We start from the raw sequence: 17279 nt of genomic DNA, 5'->3' as shown, positions 1-17279 counted from the left end.
GCGAGTGTTTGTAGAGAAATCTGGCAGCATGCAATTTTTCAGGGGAAAGAAGAAAGTTCAACGTTAGATTCGACGTTGATCAGACTCCTGAGATCTCTATGCAAATTTGCGAATACACTAATAATTATATATAATTAATACAATAGAATATAATATAATTTATAGAATTATAGGAACAGAATTATCATAGAAAATGGTTGCTCAAAATACTACTTCAAAAGAAACCATTTCACAGTTGTGTATTTAAAGATTTAACCCTCTGTACTCTGTAGGCTCCAATATTGCACCAGTTATAATATTAAATATTCTAATGAATCTTAAAGAAACTACCGTAAAATTATTCGATTTTCCGCACATCCAAATTTTGTGTTGAGAAGGAAAAAGATGGAAGGAATGTTATAACATTTCTAATTTTCGCTAGGAATACTATAAAAATTAATTGCAGTTGCCGATAGATTACAAAACCACCTGGGGTGCTAAGAGTTAATCATTTATTTCTAAACAAATATGTATAAAGGTAAACAAATACGTTCTTTATGTCATCATTACAGTTAACCCTTTGCGGTCGAAGATTCTCTAAACTATAAAAAACCTTTTGTAGATTCTGCCAAATCACAATGCCTAAATAATATGTAATAAGGAAATTATGTACTGGTTTCTTTCTGTTTGAGTAGTCGAATGATTTGTTTGCAACTTAACATTACAAACATGAAAGTTTAATACCAAAATGTTAATACCAAACAGTCCTTAAAGTCTATTACCTAAAAGAACCTCCAAAACCGACCTAGCCAACTTACGAACCATATCGATCGAAGCAGATTAATTTCAGTGAAAAGCTTAAAAAAGACTTTCAATCGAGCATCTCTAATTTATAAAGTACCCCTCACGGTAGAGCGAAGACGCAAATGATTCAGCGCGCAGGTTCAAAATTGGGATCTTTAGGTCATTTCCAGTTTTCAGAGGCTCCCGTAGAGCACGAGAGCCGAAGAGGGCTATTTCATTCGAGTAGTTTCGAAGCTCGATAAGAGAAGCGACAGGAATGTCTATCCATTGCGCATAATTTTGCAGTAACGTAAAAAGGCAGCGTACGTTCGCGGTACGCCGTCGAGTATCCCTTATCGCCGACCCCCTGGCCGGCTCGCTCCTCTCCCTTTCCGAACCGTTATCAAACGTTTCTGGTTATTAATGCGAAAAATGTCTCGTGACTCTGCGCTCGCTCTCCTCCTTTTTTATTCGCTATTATCGCGTGTCGTTCCGCGCGGGAACTCCTCCAGAGACTATCCCGATCACCGTCTTCTCCGCAATTTTTATTTATATTACGTACTCCCACCGCGGAATCGATAATACAATGAATCGGGCAGTTCCCGTGGAAAACACCGTGCACGCTGCAACTGGAAAATTGCCCTTTCCTATTTTTACAGGTTGCTGCGACGGAGTTCCGTTCGCGTTACCTTTGTAGAGCTTGATAGTTAGACAGCGACTTAGGAATTGCAGAAAGAATGTTTCCTGTGTACTTTCCTTTAACCTTTTGCACCCTTTGTAAAACTACAAAGTCTGATGTTTCACGTTGAACTTTGCATAATTCCTCGACACGTGAAATATTGGAATAAACTAGTCTCGTTGCTCAACGTATTTGTGATTTCCCTTAGAGTTAGTTCCAAAGAATATCGTCTTTGTGTTGTCAGAAAATGTGAAATATTTCTAGTGAGAAATTTCCGAGTGCAGAGGGTTGGAACTGTTGAATGCTTAACCCTTTGCGGACGAATGTCGGCATTTCGAGATGAAATGTCCATGTTTCGAAGACTAAATCGCAAACAGATGATTTAATTACTCGAACAGTAAGAGATTCGCACGTAGCTTCTGCTTTTTATGTTTCAAAGTATCTTCGTTCGGGTTAACTTTATGGTACTGCCATTGTGTGAACTTTAAATGTTTATTTAGCAATTCATTAACAAAACGATCGGTCAGTTACACAGTTTAATTAGAAACGATTCGATAGTTCCAACAGAGAATACACAGGAAATATTCTTGTTGCAATATCTAAAATATTCGACTGTACATCCTGCTTAACGCCTAATTGCAAGAAAAATTCTAATCGCATCAAATTAAGAGATAAATTGCAACGAGCTCCAGTGTTTCCTTAAAAGTCCCACGACATCGACGTTTCCTAATTCACAGGCGTTTCAGAAGTAATATATTCGAGTCGCGACTCGTCTCGTGTCTTAATTGGATAGCAATCAGACGAATCCCCCGGCATTGTCTTCGCAGGCGAATTACATTGCTAGGCCGTTCCAGGAATGATTCAACCGGATCGAAACATCTATCCGCGCGCTATATCTTAGCTTGTCCTGTCCTAGATGCGGAAAGCCTCTCCGGGACAGTCCCTTTTTTGCGCGGATCCATTTCGAGAATTACACCCGTCTTTCGCATTTGCAAATTGTCCACCTTTCCCGCGGGAATTCGATTCCATCCCGGGGGAAACGCGAATGGTCTCCTCTGTCGAAGTTTCTCGTGCTCGAACAGACAAATCTTGGTTGACGTTGCGTGTTTGTTTATTATTCCTTGATGATTTGGTCGTTTAACGCTGGAAATACCGTATTAGTCGGAATGAACTGGTTTTTTGGTGTAGAAATTATACGATAAATGCATTGGATCGAATGGATCTTGAAAATAGTTTCGAATACTGTAATGAATGCTTGGAGATACTGGAACTAATTTGTTGTTACAATTTTTATAGGAATTATATATTAATTACATGAAATGCTCTTGCAAGTTAGACTCGTGAAGATTTTCAACATGATTCAACAAATATATCACTCAATTCATTCGAATTCAAAGTAAATGTTCCTCTGTAATCAACTGTTATACAATCGTCAATGTTAAACAAACTGTTATAACACATGCTCAGAATTTTTCTCTTTTTCCAATAAATTATTAATGACAAAGCAGCCGTATCGACCAGAGTTGAGAAATATAAAGATCAAGGGGTTAATGAAACTTGGAGGGCGGAGAGCACTTCGCACTCGAAAGTTCACTAGAAATATTCGATACTTCATGATGAGATTCTTTGAAAGTAACTAATTATATCAGTACCATATAATATTTTATATCAAAAATATGTTCCAATATGTATTCCATGGAAGAGTAAATCAAATGATTCGCCCTGTCTATATTAACATTTAGCCAACCGAGGGAGATCTCCCACTTTTCACTTAGCAACGTATTACCTTTTATTGTTTACCTTTTCTTTTGTTGTTTAGTAAGTCTTGAAGTGGGACTATTTGCAATTTATCAAGCACGGTTCTTATTTTTACAAAACACAGTTTCTAACCGAATTAATTGAATGACGATCGCCTGTGTTAACCCTCTATGGGCCGAATTTTTCTTCATTATCATAACAAAATCTCTATAGTACAAAGTTAATAAATATCCGCATATGAATACGAATTAACAATGCATTCAATAATTTCAATAATTCCATCAAACGAATATATTCTGTAACTTTCAAGTTGCAATGACACTAAACTTTCTCGCCTGAGCGTGTGAAAGTTTAAGTTAACTGATCACTTAATTTTATTCACCACTTTGAGTGCAAAATGAAGTAAATCAACAAGATGCCAATATACTGATACGTGACTTCAAAGTTACACGAGCCTACAGAGGGTTAAGAAATTATTTGTCCTCGTAAATACTGCCGTGTTCGATATTAGCTCCTCCGCATCGGTCAGGTTCGCCCAATCGCGACGCGGAGACCCGAAAAGAACAATATCGCGATGATAGTCGGCGTCAAAGCGCGCGTCGTCTCTTTTCCCCGGAGTCCCGCGCGACAAACGCCGAGAAGAACCGTTGGAATTCCAGCGGGACGATTTCACGTTGGCCTAATCGCGCCGGGAGCCTCTTTGACGGCTCGGCTCGACGTGCTATTCCGTTTTAGCGGCGTGCGACGCAAAGAGGGGGGAACGCCGACGCCCGTGAACTTCTCCGCCGCCCCCGCGACAGCCGATCGCAGTCGGTTCGGTGCGTCGACCGCATTGCAACTAGACGCGACGGTGCTCAGACTCGTCGAGGATGCAAATTGTGCGCCTAATAGGCTCACGTTTTACTCAGGCGACTCAGCTTGCATGTCGGCCGAGCCTTAGACCCCTCGCCGCGCACCCTTTCTTTCCCTTCTCGAATTCCGAGCGGCTTTTTGCTAGCCGCGCGTGCACGCCAGCTACTTTCGCCGATCTGTTACTCGATCGATGAACAGAACAGACGGATTTCCTGGGAAATCGCTGATTTTCGGGGATACAGGTCGCGGTGAAGGTAAAAACGCAGCAAAACAGCACGTGGGAAATGTTCTATTTGTGGGTCGCGCGACGTTTAAATCTACTGAGTCCTTTATGCACTTTTCGGGTTCTGCGCTGGATACAATCGGTACATCGATTCTACATCGATTATCGAGGTATAATCGATTTCAACCGATCGATGAATGGTCGATTTTCGTCATGGTCCGCGCAGACCGCCACAAGGTGTTTGAGTCGTCGAAGGTAGATCACGCAGGATTCAACTCTCCCTCCGTAAGGTCGCGTGTGATACCAGAATAAGGGATTCTTTGAATCTAAAGGAACGTGTTGTTCTTTGTAAAGCGACTTTTCCATTTGTGAATGATAGATCTTCGATCGTAAAATATTGGGTAATTGAGAATCGGTGAAATTTTCGTAGAGATTGGAATTTGAGCAATCCTATCGCGTTGAACGCGTTAATCTCGAGTAGAAATCGGCGGGGACCGGAAAAGACGCGCGGAGAAGATATAGAAGGCTTCCAGAATTAAAGCAATTATGAATTTTATCTTGGCAACGCCGGGAAAACTTTCCCCGCGGAAACGAAGATGATCGCGCTTATCTGTCGCGCTCGACGGCGCGGAAACCCTCTGCCGACTGAGATTCCTTTCACGCGGCCACTTTTCTATCGCTGGTGGCTTCCGACCGACGCGCGCGATTATTCTTTCGAATTTCGTGCAGTTTGAACGATGATGAACAATATTAGGCGAGCTTTGTTCAGTGGAACCGAGTTCGATCTTCTGCTTTTTAAACACTTCTGCCGCTTCGAGTATCGACAAATGATATTGGAGAACCTTTTCAGCGAAACTATCGCGTATGAAACGTGGGTAGTGACTTTTTAATTAACAATCTTCTGTTTTTTAAAAAGTTTCGCCACTTCGAAGTACGAGTGACGCTGAAATTCGAGCGTCAAGATGGCCGATCGTCGCGCGCCGCGGCTAACAGCGTACTACGTGCGCGCGACGACGATAATTAGCGGCGGTAAAGATTCGCTGACTAATCATAAGAACATTATAATTCCTGTTGGTAATTAGATTCGGGCGTCGAGATAAGCCGGCTGAGAATGGAGCGTAATGGAAAACTTTCAGTCACGCGAAAGCACGATGCCCGTCTGTCTATGCCTGTGAACGACGGAAAGAAGGCATGAAGGATGAATAATTACAGGAATCGTAACAATGTGAGAATGGCGGTTGATAATTTTAATATTCATTCGGTTTATCGCGAAAGCCTGCGTATGTTGTATGCAGAAACGGATATTAGAGTAATCTCCGCGCCGGGCCCGTTATTTTATCGTTTCCACTGGCGACGTACAGAAATTGGAAACTTGACACTTTGGAGAACAGAAAAATTCAGTGGACATTGCGATTACGAAATGGTGAATTGTAATTAGTAAAAACGTAGTATTATCATTATCTTCAGTATATTTCCTCTTTCCATGATTCTTTCCTCTGTGGTTCCTTCCTAAAACTCCATTTCCAAAATTCCTTTTTTCTAAATGCTCACAATACAGCATTACAATTACAGAGACTAAAATAACTTTCCTCTCAAATTATCTCCATAATCTATTCCCAATATTCTCTCCCTGCAATCTCATCCATACCTCCATTTTCCTATAATTTCAACGACACATTGCATTCTAATTAACAATCTTCCTTAACCGTTTCAGTGCTGAGGAGCGCTACAGCACTATCAATCATCAATTATAATTTTATTACTAATAATAGTATCAATTATAATTTTCTTACTATATTCTTCAAGAAACAAATCAAAGTAAATTTATTTGAATAAATGTTATTTCTTGATATTTTCTTGTAACAACACAATATTTGTGAACTCATTAGATAACTACTCTTAATTTTTCTGCATACACACCCAATCACTTTTTTGGTAAATATCCACAAAAGTTTAGCATCCAAACGGTTAATCCTTCATTCTAATAACTCCTCGCCATTCCGACTTAACCTTTTAGGCACGACGCGCCACTATGGCGGCTCCGTCGCTACCAATATACCATAGATCATACCCAATTGTATTACTAATTATTAAAGTGAACTGTTAAAGTTAAATTATGTGTATCATATCTTTCAGAAAAATTATAATTTAATCATCAAAAACTTCATTCCAATGTACTCGCGTAGAAAACAGCATTGTCCGTGCAGAACTTTGCCGTACAGAGAAACAGCCCCGCGCAAAATTCAGCCGTGCCTAAGAGGTTAACACGCTCCAACACCGCACCACTCCCCAGCCAGCCGAAACAAACAGAATCTCTCCCCCACGATCTGTTCCCTGCTCGACTCGCGCGAAATTCAAACGAGCCTCCCACGATTGTTCGACGTCTCGGCCTGCGGTCGCACAGTGTTTACCTTGATTCGACAAACGAGGAAAGGGGGCGGGGGTGGGGGGTGGGGAGGCTGTTGGCAGCGTGGAATATCGTTTCGCCGCGTTACACGGATTCTTTTATTAACCCGGCTTTAATGAGCCGGCCGGGCCGCTCTCTCGCTGTCACGCACACGCGTCGTTCATTTGAATAAAACCGGGGGGGTTCGCCGCGGCCAGCAACCGGAATATACACATATACCCTATGCTCGCATTTCAGGTGGCTTCACCTGCTGTTTAACCTGGGAGTGCAGGTGGTCGTGGGACTTCCCCTGGAAATGGTTCACGGAAGCCTCAGGATCGCGGCGGTCTACATGGCTGGTGTCCTAGCCGGTGAGTAATGAATATGCGTACACACGGGAGTTCCGAAAATTTTCTTTGCGGGGATTACACACGGCGTGGGCGCTCTCCTCGCCGGTGTTTCGAGATCCGGACGGTGTTTTATTAACGAGAACTCGCGGTAATGCCCGCTCGGCAAATGTTTGGTCTAACGATAAGTGACTCCGCAGCTGCGGAACCTGCTGCATCGCTGAGGGACCGTTCGGCCTGTGGACAATCCCCGACGATTCGCCGAATGAGAAACTGCTCGTTTCACTCGTGCCTAGCGATCATCTTGGTTATCTCGGTTGCTCGGGAGTTGTCGCGCGTGATAGGGTTTTGATCGCTGGGTAGCTATTTTACTTGTAGGCCCCTTTGCAGATTTGATGCAGCATTGTTAGGAGTTGTATTAATATGTTAAGCGTCTGTTTCGCTGACGACTTAATTATCTTATTCAATAGTCTTATCAATATTCATATCTATTTTTGCAATAAATATAATTAATATCTCTAGAATAAAAAAAATAATAATTCTAGACGAAATGCTGGAGTGAAACTGAATTATTGAGTTCCTAAATAAAATACCGTAGCTTGTAACTAAATAATATTTATATGATTAACCCCTTGTTCGATGTTCACGACTGTGCTAACATTATCGTTAATAATTCACTAGGAAAATATAAGAATTCGCTTATCCACCATTTACTGCTAATAAACATTACCAATAAACAAGTAACATTCCATTCCAAAGCTAGATAAACAGCATTTATATCCATCGAAATTAACCCTTTGCGGACGAAGATTCTTCGAAATATGCAAAAGCTTCAGCATGAGAAGCTGAATTACCTATCAGTTGCTTAATTAATATAAAAGAAGTAAGCTGCGTGCCGATCACGTGCTTCGAGTAATTAAATCATTTGTTCGCCACTTGGTCTCTCAAATACGAAAACTCCATCTCGTCGAAACGTCTCCCACTACTTTGAAAACCCACCATACCCGAAAATCCGGCGAACTTCCTAAAGGATCGAGATCCGATCCGATTAAAGGAAAAATCAACTACGGCGCCTCGAATCGATCTACCCGACGATTACGCAATTCGAGACGCGTTACCACTTAAAACGGGACTCGAGAACAATTGCATATCCGAACGGGGCCGATTCCTCGCGGAGCATCGGCTGCGATGATCTCGCCGATAAATCCAACGGTTAGAGTAACTGTTTACCGAACGCGCCGGCAAAGAGTGCCGGGAACAGCGGCCCCGTCGAAAAATCCGGTGTGCAGTTTCATTAATATAGATGAACGCGCGGGGAGGGCGGTCCTCGCGGGTCGTGCGCGCGAATACAGCGCGTTGTAACGTTCATTTCGGATCGGTGGAGACGGAGCGCGTGGCGCCGAATATCCGAGCGAGCGTGTATAATAAAAAGAAGACAACCGGAGGGGTGGGAGCAGGGGGATGGGCGGTATCCATTACGAGCCGAAACGCGATTTACCGAAAGCTCGGCCCAAGTGCATTTAACGGGAACGTTTGCAACGGACCGCGAAAGGGTGAGAGAGAGAGAGAGAGAGAGAGAAAGGGGTGGTAGATAAAGGGACGAAGAGGGGGCAGGCTCATCGAATCCGCACGCGTGATTATGCGCCGGCATGTAATACAGTAATGCACGAATGCTCGCAACAATATTCGTAAATTTAAATCACTCGGCGATATTCTCGCCCGCGTAAACGCTCGGCTGGCGCAGCTGCAGCTATACCAGACCGCGACTCTATTTCTTCTCTATAACACAATTTCTACTTGTTCCCGTTTACGCGATTTTCCGACGTATACGTGTTTCCGCGTTTTCGCTGTTGTGGGTTTAATTGATATAGTTTTGGATTATTTTGTAGGGGCTGGGGAGAGGGTGTGGTAGAGATGAATTGGAGACAGTTGTCTTGAGGAAAATGCAGGAGTTGAAAGGTCGAGTTTGGATGATGAAGTGGGGATTGTAGGTTTAATTGTGTTTGTTCAGGATTTAGGGGGTGGGGGATTGCGAGATTGTGGAGTTGCGGAGTTGTGGGGATGTAGGGTTCTAAGTGGAACTAAGAGCTAAGAATTGTGGACGATGGTGTTGTAGGACTGTGAAGGTTTGAGATTGTAAAATTCTGGGGAAGGGTTGAAGGGTTGTGAAATTGTGGGATTGGGGACTGGAGAGGTAAAGGGTTAAAGGATTAGAGAATTAGAAAGTTACGAAATTATAAAACTGTAGGGGTATAGTGTTATATTATTGTGGAACTATTACAGTACAGAATGGTGAGATTGTAAAGTTGTAGGCTGATAAGATGATAAAGTTATAAGGTTATAGAATTACAAAATTATAGAACTGTAAAGTTATATAATTACAAAATTATAAAACTATAAAATTATAGAATTACAAAATTACAGAACCATAAAATTATAGAACTACAAAATTACAGACCCATAAAATTGTAGAATCACAAACCCAAAATTACAAGATCACAGAACTCAACGAGGCAAATGAAAAGAGCGATCAAACCCTGCGGTAGCACAACCCCCGCGCCGCCCAGTTCAAACACAAATTATTCCCCCCAGTTAACGAAACTGCGAATAAAACCTCAGCCAATCCCGCGGTCCCCCCGCGTCGCTGTTAAACAAATCCAGCAAAGAAATTCATTCGGTCGGTTTTCGGCGGTGGCGCGCGCACTCGTGTAGCGAGCGCGACAGCGTGTCAGCGCGCCCGCGCACAGTCGTGTAAACCTAATTGCCATTTGCATAAATTCGATTAGACGCAGATCCGGGTTATTAGCAGTCATGAAAGTAAAACGTTGCAAAATAGGGGCGCATGAATAATAAACTCCCCGAGAGAGATTCGGGATACACATCGGACGCAGTAAACGCGGGGGATGAAACGTTGGAGACGGCGCCGAGAGAACAGCGAGCGAGAGAGAGAGAGGGTGGAAACAGAAATTCGTGTCACAGTGGACGACGGTTAGCGTGACGAAACGAAACGGATAGATCGTTAACGATCAAACGATTCGAATCCGCGATTTATTTACACAGCTTTTTCGGCAATCGAAATTTCCGATCGCTTTCGGGGGATGTTTCGAATATTTCTGACACACTTTGTCACGATCCTAATAATCTTCAACTATTTCTACCGAAGTGTCTCTCGACACCAGACATTTTAATTTACAATTGTTATTTCAGTTTAATCAATTTTTCAATTGAATTTAGATATTTCCTGTAGTTAACCCTTTGCACTCGAAAATTTTCCCTGGAGATATTCAATATTTTCTGATGAGATATAGACGACATTGCCTGAGACTACCCTAAAATTATTCTATTTTCCACACATCCAAATTTTGCACGAAGAAGGAAAATAAAATATCGAAGAAATGTTATAGCATTTCTTACTTTCGCTAGGAATACTATAAAAATTAGTTGCAGTTGTTGATAGATTATAAAACAACCTGGAGTGCTAAGGGTTTACCCTTTGCACTCGAAAGTTTTTCACTGGAATATTCAATATTTTCTGATGAGATGTAGGTGATATTGTTTCGAACTAGTTTAACGATAATCCACAGATAAATTAAGCAACAAAGCTATTTTATTTCAATATTTCACATAGCGATACAAAGTTTCATTTAGAATACTAAACATTCAACATCATAGTTCTGCTGCATCCCCTCTCGAGTGCGAAGGGTTAATTTTACAATCATCATCAGATTTAGAAAAGAACACTCGAAATTAGAGGTTAGAACTGAAAACTTTCCAAATCTCCTTCGAAACGAATAAACTAAAGTAAATGAACTATCACAATGAACGTTCCAGAAAATCAAAAATTCATATAGTATCAATACATTCGTGATTAATTGCTGTGTTCGTTAACGCGCCAGTTGAATTCGAATAAGTCGGGACACGGAAAAATAAAATGAAAATTCTTCCCGACGGTAGGGGGTTGGTTCTTTTAAAGAGAAACTGCTTAGGGGGAAAGTAATTTCGTCTGGGAAATTCGAAGTTGCTCCCGTTCGCTGAATTATCTCCGGCAGATAAATATTACGAGCGGCCGAGGCGTGTATTATGGCTGAAATATTAACGGGGAGATTGTGGATAGCGGGGATAACAGTAAACATGTAAAAGTGATGTTCATAGGTGGGCGGGGGCGCGGCCAAGTTAACCGTGAACACTGAAATGCAAAACAGTCCCATCTTCCGGAAACTGCTTTTCTACTTTCCTTATTAAGACGCAACGGCGCTGTTTACCTGGCGCAAACATCCTGCTCCTTTTAAAGTTGCACGCCTTCTTTTCGGAATTCCGGAACGAATGCGCGGGACGCGGCCGAGATATTAGCGGAGATATTGCTGCGGGATGTTGGACAACATCGAAGTCGACGAATATTCGGTTTTTATCGGCTGGATCGCTTACCTGTCTCCTTCGTTTCTTATATTTATAGTTCTCTCTGCTCTTTCTCTTATTTTTGCAACACCCTTTCTTCTTTTCCTTCGTTTCTTTGTCAGTTCTTCTGTTTTATTTTTCTTCATTTTCCTAGTTCCATTTCTCTGTTTCACTCTCTCTTCTTTTTCTTCATTTCATTTCTTTGTTAGTCTTTCTGTTTTTTTCTTCATTTCGTTTCTTTGTTAGTCTTTCTGTTTTCCTTTTCTTCATTTCATTTCTTTGTGAGCGTTTCTGTTTTCTTTTTCTCCATTTTCCTCGTTTCTCTGTGTCACTCTCTCTTTTTCATTTCGTTTCTTTGTCACTCTTCCTATTTTCTTTTTCTTCATTTTCCTCGTTTCTCTGTTCCACTCTCTCTTTTTCTTCATTTCGTTTCTTTGTCATTCCTTCTGTTTTCTTTTTCTTCATTTCGTTTCGTTGTCAGTCCTTCTGTTTTCTTTTTCTCCATTTTCCTCGTTCCTCTGTTTCACTCTCTCTCTCTCTTTCTTCATTTCGTCTATCACTCGTCCTATTTTCTTTTTCTTCATTTTCCTCGTTTCTCTGTTTCACTCTCTCATTTTCTTCATTTCCCTATCACTCTTTCCCTATCTGCGCAGTCACCTTCGTCCATTCGCCGCGTTTCTTTTTCTTTCTGCCGCTCCATCAGGATCGATCGGAATTATCATCGTTAAATCATCGAGGAATAAGGGGGTGAGGGTTGAACAGCCGCGGAATATTGATTGAGTCCCGTCGTAAGGGCAAAACGTCTTTCTCTCCGGTTTTCCCGTCTCTTTTTCCCCGCGTGCCCGTTCCGTCTTTTGTCGGCCGTCGGCCGTCCGCCCCCGCCGCGCGGTTTCCGTGAGAACGCGAGGTGGCGACAGCTTGTCTGAGGCCATCGCGACAGGATTACTTCGTATGCATCGCGGCCGCGACGATGTAATGCGATTGTAACTACGCAAGTGCAACGGCACCTATCTCGTGACACCTTTTCCTCTCGGTTCAGCCTGCTCCCTCGCTCTCCGCCGACTTCCTCTTCTTCTTTTAATCCTCCGAGTGCCAATACATCGTGTTCCCGTGAACATTCCTCTCTCGTGCTTGATTTTCCTTGGTGATACCATTGAAACTTATTCCTTATCTCGTCGAATAATGCTATATAGTGTAATGTAATAATTAATAGTAATATACAGTATAGAAATTAAATGAAGACGTGGGTTTAATCGAAAGAGATCAAGTTAACGGATACAATATTAATTAAGTAACGATTTAATAGTATAATATCGGAGACGCTTGATTAGAAACTTTGAATTTTTCATACATGTACATGTAGCTAAGAATTATTATTTACATATTGATACGATTTCCATAAAGTATTAACCCTTTGAGGTCGGAGATTCTTGCAAGCGTACAAAACCTTCAATAGATGAAGCAGAATTATATATCAATTGCTTAATTAATAGACAAAAAGGAAACTAAGTGCTGATCTCTCGCTGTTCGAGTAATTAAATCATTTGTTTGCGATTTAATCTTCCAAATACGAAAATTTCGTCTCGCCGAAATGTCGACGCTCGTCCGCAAAGGTTAAAGAACATATACACAATGGCCTTATAAACGAAACTATGATAATACGAATACTTCCCTCGCAAAGTTCTAAACGGGTCAACATGGATAAACCCAGTGTTAAAGAATCTTAAGCACGCAAATTCTAATTTTGAAGGGTTGGTTTCTCTGCAGAATGAAATTCGACAGAGAAAAGGCACCAGGCTCGAATTACTCCACTTACATACACAGTTCCATGAAGAGATCATTCAATGAAGGTTTCAGCAGCGAGGAATTTTCAGCGACAAATGCACGCAGCGAAAAGGTTGTCGAGCGCGAAGGGTTGAAACGCAAGAGAACGCGCCGCCGGGGGATTAGAAGGAGCAGTAACGAGGGATAAGGGCGGTGAATTAGCGAATAAGGAGGGAGATCGCGAACGGAGTTAAGGGGCAGGGTATCTCGAAGGTAAATAACGGCAATAAGAGAGTTTTCAAGGAAGCCGGATCGCAGTCCGGACACGGACACGTCTGGCATCAAAGGTACCGTCTCCGACTCCGCATGCAAAATGCATCACGCATACGGAGAAGTTTCGCGCCGGCGATATACGGATATGCCCACCCCCGCCGCTATAATTGTCCTTGTCACGCAATCGTCGCGACGGCCGACGATAACCGCGACACGAAGTCCTTCCACGGCGAAACCGCCGACGGAATGAATGAAATTACGCGGAAATTAAGCCTGGCTATCTTGGGATCGCTTCTCCCAGCTCGGCCCGCGCCGTGTCGTGCTCCTTTCCCATTTCCACCGATTCTTTCGTCTGCTTCGAGCTTGACTGTCGATTGCTGATGGTTATCTGCTTTGTTGGGTTTATTTTGTTTTCTATTGGTAACTCGGTTAGGCTGGGAATTACTGGGATGATTCAGCTTTTGCTTTCGTCTAATTCGTCTGATTTGAGGACTGGTATTTTTGGTAGGTTGTTGATAGGGTTACTTAATTGAGACTATCAAACTGTGGAATGAGAAGACTTTGTCTCTGTAATTACTCGAACAGCGAGAGATCAGCACTTACTTTCCTTTTTTTCTATTATTCAAGCAATTGATATGTAATTTAGCTTCATCTATTGAAGGTTTTACGTTTCCAAGAATCTCCGACTGCAAAGGGTTAAGTTGTTCGAAGGAAACGTGCGAGTTCGTTTGTCAGATCGACTCGTAGTTAACCCAGTGTTAAATACCCCCACCAGCAACCCTTAAAATTGACTTTTTATTCGGCGATTCTATGAAATACGTTCGAAGATATCTCGACGATCGCTAGGTACCGGCGACAGGTTTAATAGAACGTTCGCAACGGAAATCGGAATCTTCCGGCGGCTAAGGGGCGGGCATTTTTAAAATGGGGTGAATTTTCGTGATATTCCCCGGCAGATGAACGCGACTCGATTTTCGACCGACTTCCAGCCGTTTGCTCGTCATAAGGAAGCGTAAAATTGAAAATTCCTGGGACGCGGTCACCGATATCCCGAAGGAAAAATGCCTCAAACGGACCCGCCCCCTTAAATTTCTCGTATAATAAGTATTCTCTGAATTTTATCTCGGCTCCTTCGATTTTCGCATATTAAAATCGAGAATGAACGCCGATAATAAAGGATGCACGCAGAGTTCGAACCATGTACTCGTAGAACGAACTAATCGAAGGCCTTCCTTAGAAAATCGAACCGAAAGTTAACACTAAAACCACCAGAATCAAATGACCAATGCCTGACGTCTTTTTGCAATTATTAAAAACAAATGTTTCTCTGAGAAATTATTAAAGAAATTCATTTAACACTATGCAAATTCAATTGTAAGTCAATTAACGTCTGTACAGATGCACTCTTGGAGTTTCTGTAGCGAAATTTTCAAAAGTCAATTGAACTGCTCGGTAGTTTTAGTGTTAAACGGATCGATCTACTTCTCTTTAGAATTAAATACTTCCCTTTCATTTGATTTGTAGCTATTTATTTCTCGTATGCAAACTTTATCGGTTACAAACTTGAATATTCCAGTTTCTTATTTCCATCTAGTTTGACGAATAAGAATGATAAACTTGTGTATTCAATGTGAAATTCTGTGTAATGCAATTGGACATGAAATATTACTTAATACAGTAAGCATATTATTCCTATTTAATTGCCATAAAAAATTCCATAAGCATTTTTTAGAAAAATTACAAATATACCCACTAACTTGAAATATTGAATATCACATTTAATTGCCATCAAAAATTTCCATCAATATAGAAACAAAGAATGTTCCATTAGAATTACCACCTACATCTATATCCAACTCTACCAACTGAAGAAAATTAATTAATACATTAACAGTATTACTCAACAACACACCGATGATATAATTCATTGGAGAATATGATTCGTTTTGCAATGATGATTTTGTAATGATAATAATGTGACGAAGTTCTTCGCAATTTATGCTCAACAATGTGTTATAAATATAGACGATGAAGATTTCAACAAGATATTTTTAATATTGAAAAGAAGTCTATAAATTACTGCTAAAAATCATTTCGATTTTGAACCTTCGATTTCCTATATGTTTCTTCCAATTTCAAGGATGGAATCGATCGGTTCCCATTGCCCGTAAAAATCAATCGAGGTCGGTCAAAATAAATATAGTTTCAACATTAATCAGCCGGCCCGAAAATATCGTGCCCGTGTTCCATTATCCCTCTTTACGAATGCATCGGCGTGCCTGCGCTCGCCTTCTAAACGCGCTCTCTATTTCCTCCCCAGAAGCAATACGGGACGCGTCGCAACCCCTTCTTCGTCCCCGTTTCCTTTCCTCTCGGCGTGTCTCGCCGCCGGTCCGACGTGCAGTTCACGTGCGCCCGGCGCAGTTGAAATATTGTGGAAAATACGGGAAAGGGAGTGATTCCACGCGAAAAAGTGACTGAAAAATGCGGGAATAAAATTCGTTCGTTTGGGACCCCGTCCCCCGGGGAGGAACCGGTTCGAAAATTCTCCCGAGCGCGCTTCCCGCATGAAAATTCTCCTTTTTTTCTCGACGACGCTCGAGCGAGGCTTCCTTCCGAGGAAATTCGTTGCGCGGTTAATGGGGAAGATTGGGTCCTTCGTGAAACGAACGTTCGTGGATGCTCATCTGTGGTTTCAGGGTGCACATCAGGGAATTTAGGGAATTTTTTTGAGTGTCGAGTGAACACTGGATTCTCCTGAGCGTGTGGATAATAACGGATTCATCGAAAGTTTCGTTATTGTAAATAAAGAGGCACTTGAAGCGCGAAAACCTGTTTCCGAGAAAATTAGCTTCGAACGTTACAGAATCAGATAATTGAGATATCGAAAAATTCCTTTCACCATTATGCTAGCATTGTTTATAAAAACATCTATCTTCGTTAACCCATTTGCATCGTAAGCGCATATGCCCGCCACTGTTGTGTAATTTGTATATTACGAAGAAAAGGAAAGATACATAATGAGTGCAATAATTGCCGTGTGGCTATATAGGTTCTTAATTTTTTATACATTTCGAACCATTTCCATTTTGATGCAATTGAAACATTTGTGAGGACCAGTTTTCCACTTTTTCGTATGATGCAAATGGGTTAAAAGTCACAAGCTAGTAAACGTTGTAAACATTTTCCTAAAAGTTTTCCTTCGTAGCTACAAGGAGTCTCGTACGTATCCATAATTATGAAAGTATTCGTATATTTCCATTTGCTTCAGCTTAATCTAAAATAATGTGACGCGAAGCGGCTGATAAATTTCAAATTTTTATAACTATAAGCGCGCGTCGTGATCGCGTCGAGCACGCTTTCTACAGAAACACTCGGCTTTCTTCCCGTCGAAACTCGAGCGTCTTTCGCCGAAGGAAATTCCGGAGTTAACGAGGAAAGATTGGCTTCTTTATCGAACGCGAAACCGAAAATTACTGAATTTCAACGGTTATCGGCGGAAAAAGTTGCGGCCTACGCGATCTTCGTGTCTAGCGCTCTTCATAACTCTCTCCTCTCTTTTTTTTCTCCTCTCCGTGCTATCGGTTGCGCCGTTCGAGTGCTTGATTCGCTCTACACCTGTTGCTCGCGTTCTGGTTGCAAGAACTATTACCGCGAAAAAGGTAAATGGCCGGGCACGGGGGAAAAAGGAGGATCGTTCGGCAATACTATCACTTAAAACGCGCAAATCAAATTGCCGGGCGACTGTTCGCCGGCATTTTTATTCGCGACAACTCGATTGTCCGCCACCCGGTCGCGCGCGGGACTGTTTTACATGCGCCGCGATAAACAAATTTCCGT

At 41.9% G+C, this 17279-nt stretch overlaps 1 protein-coding gene across 2 annotated transcripts in view; it reads left to right on the top strand.

Moving 5' to 3' along the window:
- Positions 1 to 17279, top strand: part of stet (stem cell tumor) — a 455475-nt gene that overhangs the window by 422555 nt on the left and 15641 nt on the right. For both annotated transcript variants that reach the window (XM_031972871.2, XM_076374319.1), the window contains one exon: positions 6919 to 7031. In XM_031972871.2, coding sequence (XP_031828731.1) covers positions 6919 to 7031 — 113 coding nt within the window. The remainder of the gene's footprint in view (positions 1 to 6918; positions 7032 to 17279) is intronic.

Source organism: Nomia melanderi, chromosome 2, assembly GCF_051020985.1.
Source record: "Nomia melanderi isolate GNS246 chromosome 2, iyNomMela1, whole genome shotgun sequence".
NCBI classification, from domain to species: Eukaryota; Metazoa; Arthropoda; class Insecta; order Hymenoptera; family Halictidae; genus Nomia; species Nomia melanderi.
Note: the sequence above shows the minus strand (reverse complement) of the source record. Positions and strands in the feature narration are given on the sequence as shown.